The sequence below is a fragment of the Hylobates moloch genome, unplaced genomic scaffold, assembly GCF_009828535.3.
Source record: "Hylobates moloch isolate HMO894 unplaced genomic scaffold, HMol_V3 SCAFFOLD_1145, whole genome shotgun sequence".
NCBI classification, from domain to species: Eukaryota; Metazoa; Chordata; class Mammalia; order Primates; family Hylobatidae; genus Hylobates; species Hylobates moloch.
Window position 1 is genome coordinate 1 of NW_026653420.1, and position 13,302 is coordinate 13,302.

General features: G+C 58.8%; 1 protein-coding gene across 3 annotated transcripts; it reads right to left on the reverse strand.

Annotated features, from left to right (window-relative positions):
- Positions 1–14: 14 nt before the first annotated feature.
- On the reverse strand, positions 15–12,326 carry LOC116464629 (TBC1 domain family member 3G-like). 3 transcript variants are annotated; one of them, XM_058435133.1, is made up of 14 exons: positions 10,371–12,326; positions 9,408–9,561; positions 9,019–9,130; positions 8,813–8,895; positions 7,476–7,515; positions 6,922–7,002; positions 6,363–6,470; positions 5,921–6,030; positions 4,621–4,669; positions 3,972–4,092; positions 3,164–3,258; positions 2,707–2,778; positions 2,144–2,243; positions 15–652 (listed from the first exon to the last, which is right to left on the reverse strand). In XM_058435133.1, the coding sequence occupies exons 3-14, from the start codon at positions 9,127–9,129 to the stop codon at positions 159–161; spliced, it is 1,464 nt and encodes a 487-aa protein (XP_058291116.1). In that variant the 5' UTR covers position 9,130; positions 9,408–9,561; positions 10,371–12,326; the 3' UTR covers positions 15–158. The 3 variants fall into 3 exon arrangements, with proteins under 3 accessions (XP_058291116.1, XP_032003780.1, XP_032003781.1); XM_032147889.2 differs by lacking the exon at positions 10,371–12,326 and adding an exon at positions 1,625–1,774 and having other exon boundaries at positions 9,408–9,558; XM_032147890.2 differs by lacking the exon at positions 10,371–12,326 and adding an exon at positions 1,625–1,774 and having other exon boundaries at positions 9,058–9,130; positions 9,408–9,538.
- Positions 12,327–13,302: the final 976 nt, after the last annotated feature.

Sequence of the window (13,302 nt, forward strand, 5' to 3'; positions counted from 1 at the left end):
CACCGCACTCTAGCCTGGGTGACAGAGTGAGACTTTATCTCTTAAAAAAAATTGAGAAATGTAACATGAGTACAATCCTATTAACTAAATAATAAGGCCCTGAGGTGGGAGTGCACTGCTCCTCGTCCCTCGCTGGGAAGGAGGTGTCCTGGTCGGAATCAGTGCTGGGTGCACTGCAGGGCCCGGAAGTCCATGCCCACATTGTTCAGTTTGGCGAAAGCCAATCTCGCTCCCTCGGCAGAGTGTTCAGCCTGCCAGCAGGTGGCCAGCTGGTCCTCCTGGGATATGGCACGGACCCTGCAGCTCTGTTCGAAATCACAATGGAGAAACCAAGGGTCCCCTACATCCAGGTCCGTCGGGAGACAGGGCATGGAGTTCCACCGCAGCAGTCTCCAGGAACCCTGAGGTCCTCCCTGAGCCAGGGCCGGGCTGGGCACACACTGAGTGCCCACAGGGTAGGTGTCTTCCCAGACAGCCCCACCAGGACGGGGTGTGTAAGAACGAGGTGCCCTTGACGGGGAAGCTGACCAAATGGGCTGCTGGAACTGGGCTGGTGGGCCTGGAGGGGCCTGCCTGTCCCCCTTGCAGAGGGTCTTGCCGCCACGTGAAGCCGGCACAGGCCTGGGTGCCGAGGACCCTTGCTCGGCTTTGGCTGAAAGGAAAGCAGACGTGGTCAGCGTCTCCAGGGAGCCCATGCAGGCCTTTCCGGGCTGGGCCCCACCTGCCTGCATCTCTGTAGTCCTCGGGGTCTGTCTGTGGCCCCCGTGGCCTGACACTGAGGACAAGCCTGTAGTCTGCTGATCCCAGAGGGGGGGTGTGTGCTGCCTGGCGTGGGGAAGCTGTCGTGGCATGGCGGGTGGCTCCTGGGACTGCCCCCAGGGTTGGGACTGGCTGTGGGTTTCCTGCCACACACATTCGTCCCAGGGCTGTTGGGCCTGAGATACAGCCCCCAGTCAGAACTCAGGTGGGAGGGTCCTTGGATGTCACCCAGCCCCTTGCCACCTCACATGGGGACCTGTCTCTGCAGTGGGTTTTTGGGCCCGGACGTGGGTCACCCTCTGCCCTCCTGCGCTGCCCAGTCCATGCCAGGACTGACTGTTCCCACATCGGGCTGAATTCTTGGCTCTGGCTCTGGGCCCGGGGTCCCGCCTGTGCCCTCTCCCTAAATGCTCTGGGGGTCAGGGACCCCCAATTCCCTTGTCTCCCTGGCTTAGGGCTTGTTGTCCTGGCAACCTTGCTGGAGCGTGCAGGAGTGAGGGGCCTCTGCTGCTCTCTGAGGCTGTGGGTGCTCGCAGGGAGAGGCAGGGTCTCCCACAAATGGGTCTGGCTCCTCTAGTAACTTTGAGGGCCCTGTGAGGGGGAGAGCGTGGAAAGTGGGGGGGGCTTGAGGGAGGGTCTTGCTCACATCCCCCTCCTGCGTGCACAACACGTCCAGTACACAGGCACTGAGCGCCTGCCCTGAGGACCGGTGGGCCTCCTGTACTTTCTTAAGAGTCCAGGAGGAAGAGGAGGAAGAAAAGGTGAAGAGGAAGGCCCAGGTAGTAGGATTGTGGGTCCCAGGCACTCCCCCACTATTGACTGCCCCAGAGGGTGACATGGGAGGGGACACGGCACTGGAGCCCACCTGGGGGTGGCAGGTCCGCTTGCTTCCTCCCTCGTTTGTTCACAGAGGCCCTGAGGTGCTTGAGCACCCTGTCATCATCCCTGGCCCAGTGATGGCAGAACCGGCTCGCGATGCATGCGCACAGGCCGGAACTGGTCTCCTTGAGGCGCTCTAGGGACAGGGTGGACATCAGGCCAGGAGAGTTCCCTGGGAGGGGGCCAGCCCGTACCCCATGGCCACTTCAGCCTCTCACTGGGTGGTGCTGGATCCTTTTGTGGCCACCCCAGGGGTCCAGATGTGCACAGGAGGCTGTGACTGGGGGGCGACCTGGGCAGGGAAGTGCCCGCCACACTCCTGACTTTCATCTGGGTCATGTGGGGGATGGGTTCGCTGTCACAGTGCCCTTCCCGGCCCACCTGGCCAGACCTCCCTCTGAGCCAGAACAGGGGATCGTGAGGACAGTGTGAGGAAGCTGCCCTCGGGCCAGTCGGGGTCTGACCCCGGGGCTCCCCAGGCCCCATTAGGCACACGTAGACTTACTCTGCTGCACCTCGAACGCAATGCTGGTCATGTGCATCCCTGCTTGTTTTCCTTGTAGCAGGTAAACGTCCCACAGGCGCAGGGTCAGCCCGAGAGAGTTCTGTGGAGACAGCAGGCGTGGGAGAACCTGGCCCTTCCAGGTTGGGGCTGGTGGCTCGAGCTGTGCCCATTGGGGTTTCAGTCCCCAGAGTCAGTGACCTTCCCCATGAGCGTCGCCCGGGCCCTCCAGGACGCTGGGTCAGGCAAGGTCTTGCAGCTCCTCATGGGGGGCACTCATATGAGTGGAGATGTGGCTCCTGGAGAGAGGGGCTTGCCCAGCGCTTGAGGCTTCCCTGAGCCCTCTCAAGTCGGGTCCTGGCCCAGTCTGCCCATGAGGCTGCCCCTGAGCCCCAGCCGTTGCCCTGGGATGACCCCTCTTGGGCACAGGGTTTTGCTTGCGTGTCCTTCGGGGACCCGCCTGAGCCTCCTGTGGGCTGGGGGTGAGCCAGGCTGCCGGACTGAGGAAGCAGGGCACTGCCGGGCAAGGAGGGTCCCTGAGCCAGGGTCTCCCTATGCCACCTTACCTTCATTAACGTCCGGAGAAGCCAGCCTAACGAGAGATGCTGCCCGCATAGACCAGCGTCTATGTCCTGGTCCTGATGGGAGCAACAGAGGTGCTCAGGCCACTGGGCTGCCCTAAAAACCTCCCTCTTCCAGGGCCTCTGAAGAACCTATGCCTAGTGCAGAACACTGGGCAGTGTCCGGGGCTCCCCGCGACACCGTCCCCTTCCCACACTCTCGGTGGACACACTGCCCTTTGCCCTGCTCTGCGGGAGCTGGGGCCCCATCCCTGTGCCTCTGTCTCCTCCAGGGCAGGAAAGGAAACCAACTCCCAGCCCATGGAGAACCCGGTATCCCAGGTCAGGCCCTGGCTGGGACTCAGCCAGTCACCAGCCCCACGAGGGGCTCCAGCCCCCCTGCTCCTCCAGCCCCATGGGATGCAGGGCCTCTGGGGAAGAGCCGAGGGGACCATAAACTCACCAGATGCCACATGGTCTTGGGTTGTGACGTGGGTACCACATGCTCCTGATGGTCTTGGAGCCCCTGGACTGTCCCGCCATTTGGGCTGTGGAATCCTGAGAGGCCCCCAGCCCATCATGAAATCAGAGCCTTCCCCCAAGATGTGGAGCCATCAGCTGCAAGGGCTGGGCAGCTTGAGAGGCCCCCAAACCCGAAGGCCTCCCACCCTCCCATCTGGTGACCCCACCTTTCAGCCTTTACCCTGGGGAGGTGGGGTGGGAACATCCCCTGGAGCCTGGCTGGAGGTTCCCCTGGAGGCCTCCTGGGCCAGGGTGCAGAAGGGGCAAGCCTGACTTTGAGGCCACAACAGGGCAGCCAGAACAGTGTGGGTACTGGGCTTCCTGGTCATCTCCTGGAAGTGGGGTCGGGCCAGGGGACACGGGATGGCGAGATGCTGCCACCTGGGCTTGGTCGGCCCATTCGTGCGCACCAAGGGCAGCGGGAGCCCCGGCAGCTGGAGGGCAGGAGGACTCTCAGGGAGGGGAGAGTCAGCTGCACAGAATCAGAGCCAGAGGGCGTGGCTCCGGGACACAGAGGGTGGCCACGGGGAGGATGAGATGCCCTCTGCTGATGGGGTTGAAAGGTGTCTGACTTGGGCTGTGGGGGCCAGCTGCGGACTCCTGTGGGACCCTCAGCAGAGACGTCCTAAAGGCTCCCAACGAGCTGGCGACACAAGGAGGGTGCCTTGGCTGAAAGCCGAGATCACCTGGCCACGGTGGCCGTCCCCGTGTCTGGCTGCATGAGGCCCCAGGGGCAGCTGTTCACCTACCCTGCAGGGAGTGCCTCTCACTGGCCAGCAGCTGCACCAGTGCCCAGAATGCGTCCTCCTCAGGCAGATACAGGAGGAACAAGGCGGCGATGTGGCTCAGGTTCCTGCGGTAGCCCACCTCCTGCAAGAGCCAGGGTCACTATGGAAGGACATCAGCTGGGAGGGCTGAGGTCACCTGGGAGGACTCATGTCATTGGAGAGGGCAGAGGTGACTGGACAGGCTTCCTCTGAAGAAGAGGCTTCCTCAGGATGCAAATTCATTTCATGACAAGAGCCAAGTCCATCAGGCACTTCAGCACCTTGTCCAAAATGTCTCCTGAGACCACCATCCTGCGTGTGACGCTGCCAAGCTCCCAGGCTTTGGGGCAACCCCAGGAGGAGGGCGTCATTTCGTGTTCTGAGAAGTGGTGGTGGTCAGGCCCAGGTGACCCCGGGAGTCCAGGCCCCAACTCCTTTGTGTCTCAGCTTGACCCCTTGACACCACCCCCTTGCTTGGAGGTTTAGGCCAGCAGGGAGCTGGAATTCTACCTCCTATAACCTGGTGGGTCACAAATACCAACTTTAAAAGAAGCAACGACACCCCCACCAGACACCCACTCCTGTGAATATGGAAATACGGCCCGGGAACCTCACTGCTGGGAATACTCACCGGGTTATACTCCGCATATTCCAGGAGTATGTAGAAGAGTTCCCGCTGCCTAGGAAACAGAGAAAGGGGGCTATGGTTTGGTTTGTGCAGATGCTGTTTGTTTCACTTTGTCTACAAATCCTAACAACAAATCCCATTTCACGTTCAGATGATTCACCAGAAAAGCAGTGAGCTCTTCAGGACCTGAGACTGTTGAAGAAATGTTTCAGTAAAAGCCACATCTGTGACATGCAAATAGCCCAGTTGTACAGTGAGTTGACCGATCCATTTCACTCCGAATGATTTTTTTTTTTTTCCAGTTTGCACACACGCCAGTTCAGTCTCTGGGTGTACAGTTCCTCCACAGTTCCAAACCAATGTGCAGAGTCTCCCGGCCACCACTCCAGCCCCTCCTGGAGTGAATCCTTCATCCTCCAAGTCTCCAGAGTGGCCCCTATGCACCCAGCCTCTCCCCGATTCGTCAGCCCCTGGCCACCCAGACTGCTTCTCAGTCCCTGTGGTTTGGCCTTTTCCGGAATGGCCTAGGAATGGGAATGCTACTGTGGTAGCTTATTGGGTCTGGCTCCTTTCCCTTAGCAAAATGCATCTAGGATCCACCCACGTCCGTGCGGGCATCACTGGCTCGTTCCCTTTTCTCGCTGGGTCTTCCGTCTGAAGGGAGGACCAGCCTTGCTCTCCCCATGCCCGTGTTGAAGGCGGTCCCCGAAGGCTCGGTGTGTGAGTGACGGTGAATCAAGCAGTGAACCTGGCATGCAGGTTTCATGTGGATGTCAGTTTCCAAATCAGTGGGTTCAATATCTCTGACACCTTGGGGACACTTGGTTCAAGTCCATTGAGCTTTGTGAGCCACTGCCCAACTGGCTGCCAACGTGGCTGTGCCGTGTCATGTTCCCAGCAGACCTGGATGAGAGTTTCTAGGACCCATAATTCTCCCAGCGTTTGGTGCTGTCAGTGTTGTGTGGGTAGGCTCATGGGCCCTCCATCCTGCCACCCTCCCGTAGGTCCTACCACGGGTCCCCGTGGGTCAGGGAGAGCACCTTTCACCATTGTGCATGATTTTCTTTGCTGTCTTCTGTCTCCTCAGGATCCTCCTGGGCTCTGGCCCCACATGTTCCAGTCTGGCCCAGGGCTTGGAACCAGGGAGGTGCTCGGTTCATGGTGCCGGCTGCTCCCTGGGCCAGGAGAGCTCTTGGTGGCTCTGTCATCCCTCCTGGGTGACCCTGGCTTCTGCTCTGGGGAAGTCCCCATCCCTCTCATTCACCCCATCTCCGCTGGGACCCTGTGGCTCCCGTAGGCTTACTTGGCTCCATATCGACGCCTGAAGAAGACATGGTCCTGGAGAGTCCAGCTAACATCCCGGTCGATCTGATGGATGTGTTCAGATGACCTCTTGCCCTTCTCCTTCATGAGCTGTAGGGCAGGGCCAAGAGGAGGAAGCAGCCTCAGAGCACATGGAAGACTCTCTGCCCCAAATGGCAGTCAGCCCCCAGTCAGCACTTCGGGAAGGAAGGAAAGAAGGAAGGTTTCCTTCTGCAGAAAGCTGCTTTTTGGCTTGTTATTGAAGCCAGGGAGGGTCACCAGAGCCGAGTTTGTCTGTGGTGACTATGCCACCGTCCATGCCCAGGATGTGCATCTGACCATCCTCCCCCATGCCCCCCAGGGTGGGTTTGATGTTCCCTCCAGCTGGAGACCTGGGCCTCTGACACGGCCTGTCCCGTTTGTTGTGCTCTGGCTGAGTGTACCTTGTATTTGCCGGGGTTTTTTGATTTGATTTCCTGAATGTTCAGGAGGACTGACCATGCCCGGCCCCGGATGTTCCTGGGAATCCCCTTGTATGTGCGATCTATGAGCTGTGGGCAGAAAACAGTCTGGTGTTACAGGCCACGGGGTGACCCCAGTGAGGACCAGAGCCCGGGGATTCTGGGAATTGTCGGTTTTGGCCCCATGATTCCTCAGTAGAGGCGAGATCGAGCTGGGACAGGGTCTCCCTTCCCAGGACTGAAAGAGTGGATGGACACTCAGAGTCAAACTCTGATCTGAACCTTTTTCTTCATTCAGGTCACCAGGGCATCCCTAGCCTTCAGCTCCAGGTGGTCCCAGCCCTAGATTCAGATTCCTTTAAAGCAAGGTGACGCTTGCACGAATAGGCAGGCAATCTGGCGACCAGGCCTGCAGTCCTCTGGGCAAGGACAGTGTGCCATGCGCCCTCTGAGAGGCTGACGGTGCCAGGCCACAGCCATGGGTGCCTGTCCCCTGTCTCTGCAGAGAGTGCTTCTGGGGGCCTCTCCCTCCACACATTACCTTTTCGCTGTTCTTGTACGTCTCCCATTTGCCCAGCATCTCCAGCCACTTGCTGTTTCTCCTTGTCTCCCGCCGAATTCGCTGTCAAATGAGGAATGTTGGAGTTAGTGGAGCTGCTGGGCTTCCCAGAGCTGCCCGTGGATGCTGGGTCTTGGGCTCTGGAGCCCTGGTGGGACCCAGCTGGAAGGAGCCAGGGAAGGGCAGACCCTAAGGGCTGACAGCCTTTGAGCAAATGAGCACCAGTGGGCTGGCTTTGGGACCCCGGGATGTGCCATCCTCAGGCCACAGACACACCAGTCTTAGGTCCCAGCCTCTAGGTGGGGTCCCAACACAAGCGGGAAGCCACCCCCAAGCCAGGACTGTGGTTCTCACTTTGGAATTTTATCAAACTGCCAAAGTTAAATCAACCTGGGGTCAGGTCTCTGCTCCCCCTCCCAGTGACAGAGTGTTGTCCTCATCCACCACCACCCAGGCCAGCTGCTTCCTCTGCCTCACTGCCCACCCACCCAGTCCCTACGTCCCTGGACCAGCCCCTCCATGCATCAGGCTCTTACCTTTGCCTCCCGCGCAGTCAGAGGAGGCAGCTCCGTCTCACTGTAAGGCAACCCAGGCAGAGCTGAGGACCTGCACAGGGCCTGGAGCCGCCCCAGCCTGGGAGCCGACCCCCAGAAAGGACTGGCTCTGTCCCTACCCAGCTCAGGGCTCAGCCCAGGAGAAGGCACAGGGAAGGGAGGACAAGGGCCTTCCTGTGGGGCTGACTCCCAGGAGGGGCAGGACCTGGGAGAAGAAGGAGTGCAGGGACAGCCTGGCCGGGGTTGCCGGGGCCCCTGGCGTGGGGGGTGGTCAGGCTGCACAATGGGGCTGCCCATCCTGGACTCGAGGTGGTGCTTTCTGCTGGAGCTGAGAAAGGTCAGCCCTGAGATGGGATGGGGGCCGCCCAGGGTGGGCGACCGGGCCCTGACAGGAATCCCTCAGGGATCGACCACATCACCCCGCCAGGGTCAAGGGAGCCTGCCCTGAGACCTGCCCGGTGTACTCTGGGTGCACCAGGGGCCCATCCCACTTGACAGCCCCAAGGCTCTTGCAGGCTCTGACCTCCCAGCATCCACCTGCCTCTCCCTGCATCTGAGCCACACACCCTGCGTTTCAGAAGTGGCATGGCTCATCAGCTCCCTCCCACCCTACGTCCCCCCGGGATCTGCTGTCTGTCTCTCCATCCTCTGATCCCTGAAAGATGGGCTTCAGGCTGGGCTCCTCTTACCTGGCCCCAGATCCCTTCCCAGCACCAGACCCAGGGTCTTCAGTCCCAAGCCCTGCTGCCTCCCCGGCCTCACCCTGAGATGCCCAGAGCGGGGCCCTGCCCATCTTCTCCCCCATTCTCTTAGGGCCAAAGCCCCCACTGTCCCCACACCTTTCCCCCTTCCCCATGGGGACAGTGAGGGCTGTAACTCTAGGGAAATGGGGGAGGACAGGGGCAGGTGGGCTCTGAGAGACCTGCTGGACAACAGCCCCGAGGCTGGGCCAGGTGTCTCCTCACCCTGTGGCCACAACCCTTGGATCTCACTGGGGTTGTCTCCTGGTAGACAGGGCCAGACCCTCAGGCTGCCCCGCTCCTCTTGTGCTGACTTGCCGACAGAACTGCTGAGAGCCCAGGGGCCTGACCTAGCCCAGTCTCCATTCCCACCGGCTCCCTAGATGGGCCTTGTACCTCTGGCCTAACAACAACCACGGGTTGGACCTGCAGGGGAGCCAGGGGGGAGTTCTGACCCTGGAAAGGAGGTTGACCTGAGCCGGCGAGACATGTCCTGTGTCAGAAAGGCCTTTCTAAAAGCAAACCCATCCCTGAGCTGAGACAGATGGTTTAGGGGTAAGGGGAGCACAGAGGACTCACTGCATAATCCCCAAGTAGTCGATGTTGCCGTAGATCCCAACAAGCACAGGCCCCTTGTCCTCTGGCAGCCCGGCTCGGTGCCCCTGTAACCCAGAGGGAGCCTTGGTGAGGGGTCCAAGGTAAAGGGTGCAAGGGCCTGGGGGTATTGGCCACCCGTCCCTGCCCTGTGCTCCTAGGGAACCCAGGACCCTTTGACCAGGGCGCACCGGAAGAGGCCTTCCTCCAAGAAGCAGACCGAACTGTACCTTTTCATATTTCCTGATGATGTCCTCTCGCTCCCACGCCCGCCATCTCTCCACGTCCTCCACCACGTTCATCCTGTGAGACAAAATTGGATAAAGGTTACACTGTACCCGACAGCTTCGGAGAACACCTGAACCGCTCCCACCGGGCTCCCAGATGCTGGTTGGTGGTGTAACCTTCATTCAACCACTGCACTCTGGTCAAAACGGGCCAAACCCCGTGGCCCACACCTCCATGGGTCTCTGCAGTCTGAAGCCGCAAGCAGGGGTGAGCATCTTCCCAAGGACTCGAGAAGAGTGGGACCTGGACAGAGAATCCCGTTTTCCCCTTATGCCATGAAATGGGCACATACCTGCCCCGGCAGGTTGAATGGTGTCCACCAGCCAAGGGTGAAGGGCCTGTGATGGGCTATTCCGGGGTTGTGGATGCGAACTGGGGTCAGGCACCAGAGGTCTCTGTACGATTGGCCTCCTGGGATGCTCAGGGCCACAGAGATGCCCAGTTTCCTATGGGGAACAAGATATCTCCTGACTGCTCCGTTCTACCTCGCTCATCACTTGGGCTACCGTGGCCCTTCGGTCTAACCAGTGAAGCTGCATTAGGAATAACGCCATTTGAGCGGGAGTGTGTTTGGTTTTGGGGATGAGGGATGAAAATGATCTACTGTCTCCAAAGCAGCCACTGTGCTCATGGAAACCACATCTCTCGGGGAGGGACTGCGGACTCCACCATTCTGAGCTGTCCCTATAGGAGGGGGCTTCATTTTCCTGGGTCACTGATGAAGAACAGTGGGTCCTTGCTCCTGGAGAACATCTAGATGGACCGTCCCTCCTGAGAATACTCAGGGCAAAAGGAAAGCGAGGCCAGACAGAATAAGAAATACTTGGGGAGAAGCCCAGTGCCTGGACCCCTTCGAACACAAGGAAAGATAGTTTCCCCTCAGCCAGCCCTCCAGGGCTCCTTCACTTTCCACAACTGCCCAAGGGCAGAAGGCTCCCCATGCCACTCCCAGACAAGGGACCGTGTGTGTCCAGTGGTCCCACAGTGACCATCAGGACCCAGCTTAGGCCCCAGGTGTGTTCTGAGGACCCTTCCCTCCTCCCCACCCACAGTGGATCCATCCCAGCGTCTCTACCAGGGCCAGGCTCTGCCCCATCGGGATTGGAAATCTGGGCAGATTTGGGATCTCGAGCAGGGAGGTCACAGGGTTGAGGCCTGAAGTCTAGCACGGCACACAGCAGGGCTGAGAGCAAAACCCAGGGTCATGTCTGGATTTTCGGGCTGGTTACCGCCTCTCTGACCCCAGACATCTCACTGGTCGAATGGGTACATTCGGGAACAGCACCCACTCTACGAAGCCACTGTGAGGACGAAAGAGAAAATCATCTATACAGGCAGTGTAGAACGGGCTCCCTGTGAGTGCTCAGGGATGACCCTCCTCCTCAGTAGCTGCCCAGAGGCCGACACCGCCCGTACCATAGCCACTGTCCCCAAGTCAGCCTGGAGGGAAGAGAACAGGTCACACTCACCTGATTCTGATCAATCAGCTGGCCTGGGTTATGTATGCCTCTCAGGGAGAAAACCTTCTCCGGGAGAAAACACAGCTGCTCACAAACACCACTGCCTGTGTGTAACTGCCGTAGAACACAGAGGCAGGCCAGAGAGCGGATAGGTGCTATGCATCAGTGGCATTCTGAGGTCATGGCAGGCATCACAAGGGGGCCTTGCCCGGGTCAGCAGGGCCCAGAGTCAGGGTCCTCCGCTGCCTGAGGCGTCAGCATGCCTGCCTGCAATGTGTTTGTGCACGTGCGTGCACACGCGTACGTGGGTAAACACGTCTGTGCATGTGTGTGTTGCTTCTCTGGCCAGGCCCGGCTGCCCCACTCATGTGCGCACCCAGTTCCTCATCACTGTCACCCCAGAGGCCCAGGGCCGGCATCAGAGCATCCACGGGTGCTCCCTAAGCTCAGCCCTCCCCGCCCAGGGTGGTCCTGGGATACACATAGGGGTGGAGGGAAGTGACTGCTGCTGTTGGATCTCAGAATACAGATGCTCATACTATTACCTAATGGTCTTTTGAGCGTCTCTGATGGTATCGCTTTTTCATTTCTGACATTTTCACTGGGTATTTCTCTCCATGACCCTTGGCTATTCTAGCTAGAGGATCCTGTGGGGAAAGTGCCGGGCACACAGTAGGGGCTCACTCTTCTAGACATGTTATCTAAAACCCGGCTCATCTGTCCTTCCACCCAGGGCCTAGGGGATGCCAAATTCCAGGGGCCAGAAAGAGCTCGGGATAAAATGAACCTGCAAGGGGAGGGCTTTGACCTGGGCTGAGTCTGCCTGTGCCATCCAACTGGAGTCTCAAGTCCTGAGGCAGGACGTCCAGATGCCCCAGTGCCGGGCCCTCCTGATCAACACCTGCTCCCCTGTACTCATTAGCAACCTCACCCACCCTACTCTCAAAGCACGCTTGGCTCTCGTATCCAGGAGCTCTGCATCTGTAGATTCAGCAACAGCAGATGGAAAATATTCAGAAAATAAATTGGATGGTTATGTTTCTATTGAACATGTGCAGACTTTGTTCTTGTCATCATTCTCTAAAGAATGCAGTATCACAACCATTTATGTAGCATCTGCATTGTATTACATGTCATAAATAATCTAGTAATGGTCTAATGTATACGGGAGGATGTGCATAGCTTATAGGTAAGTACTACGCCATGTTATATCAGAGACTTGAGCATCCGTGGATTTTGGCATTTCCGGGGACCCTAGAACTAATCCGCCATGGATACCAAGGGATGACTGTACATACTCACTCAGGAAGGCTTCTCATGGGAGGAAGGGCCCGGTTCAGGACAGACAGGGACATCATGCCTGGACTACTGTCCATCCATCCACTCATCCATTGGCACCACCCTCCAGGACTGTCCCAATGACAGCCCTAGCAGGTGGAGACAAGAAAAAAGACTGGCTCAAATGGTACAGCTTTTTGAGGTCTTGGAAGATGTTGCACCATTATGAGAATAGAGGTCAGTTTTCTCCAGGATCCAGAAAGCGTATCAGGCAGGCTGGGGGAGAGGAAAGGAGCATGGCCTCTCCAGCAGCCACACAGGCCTGCGGTAGGATGGGGCTGGGGCTGGGGCTGGGGCTGGGGCTGGCCCTGGCCCTGTTTATCACTTGGGCCTCATGAGGGGAAAAGAAAGAACAGGGGGCAGAGGAGGAGCATGGGGGCAGCTGGTTGCCTAAGGAGAAGGGTCTCGGGGAAGGGGTATTCGTTCGTTTTCACACTGCTATAAAGAAATACTCGAGACTACGTAATCGATAAAGGAAAGAGGTTTAACTGACTCCCGGTTCAGGGAACTGACAGTCATGGCAGAAGGTGAAGGGGAAGCAGGCACCTTCTCCACAAGGCGGCAGGAGGGAGTGAGTGGAGAACCAGGAAGTGCCACACTTTCAAACCATCAGCTCTCCTGAGAACTCCCTCACTATCGGGGAGCAGCAGGGGGGAACCTGTCCCCAGGTCCCATCCCCTCCCACCAGGTTCCTCCCTTGACACAGGAGGATTACAATTCCAGAGGAGATTTGGGTGGGGACGCAGAGCCCAACCTGAGGGTCTCAGTCTGTCTTGCAGCTCCCCTGGGGCTGAGGCTGACTGCAGATCTGCTGGCCCTGCTCTACAGCACGCGGGGACTCTGCCTGTGTGCCCCCATCTGCTCTTCCTGGGGGCGGTGGCTGCTTCCTCGAGAGGAGGGTGGATCTGCTCTCCTGCCCACCCCTCTCCAGGGCCTTTTGAAGCCCTGGCCACGACCTCCCAGGGTAAGGCCAAGACACCGGGCTCCTTGCCCTTCTTGCTGCTTGGGTGACAATCCTGGGGTCATCCATAGGCCCCAGCACTGTTCCTGCTTCTAAATGGAGAGTATTTTGGCACATCTTCCTGGCGGAGCCCGGGGCCTCATCCCTGTTATTTATTCTATCTCGGTAAAGCCAGGTGAAGACATCTGGGCAAGGAGATAGCAGAGTGGCCCCCAGGAAGGGTGGGTGGAGGGCGCTGGCCTTTGGGCTTGCCTGGATCAGGGTGGGAGGGGCAAGGTTACCAGGAAGCAGGGCTGTCAGGGCTAAAATCAGGAGGCGGTAATAATGCTGGTGGGCGGACAGGGCTGTCTGGTTGGCTTGGGGTGGGGCATGAGAGCCAAGGTTTGTCAGCACGCAGAGGGGTGGCTGACTCATGGACTAGGGGCTGT

Coding starts and splice junctions, on each gene's coding strand:
- LOC116464629 (XM_032147889.2), bottom strand. CDS start 9,129: ATGAACGTGGTGGAGGACGTGGAGAGATGGCGGGCGTGGGAGCGAGAG. Junction 6,031..6,362: donor AAAACCCCGGCAAATACAAG/GTACACTCAGCC, acceptor CCTGCCCTACAG/CTCATGAAGGAGAAGGGCAA. Junction 2,779..3,163: donor CCAAGACCATGTGGCATCTG/GTGAGTTTATGG, acceptor TGCTCCCATCAG/GACCAGGACATAGACGCTGG.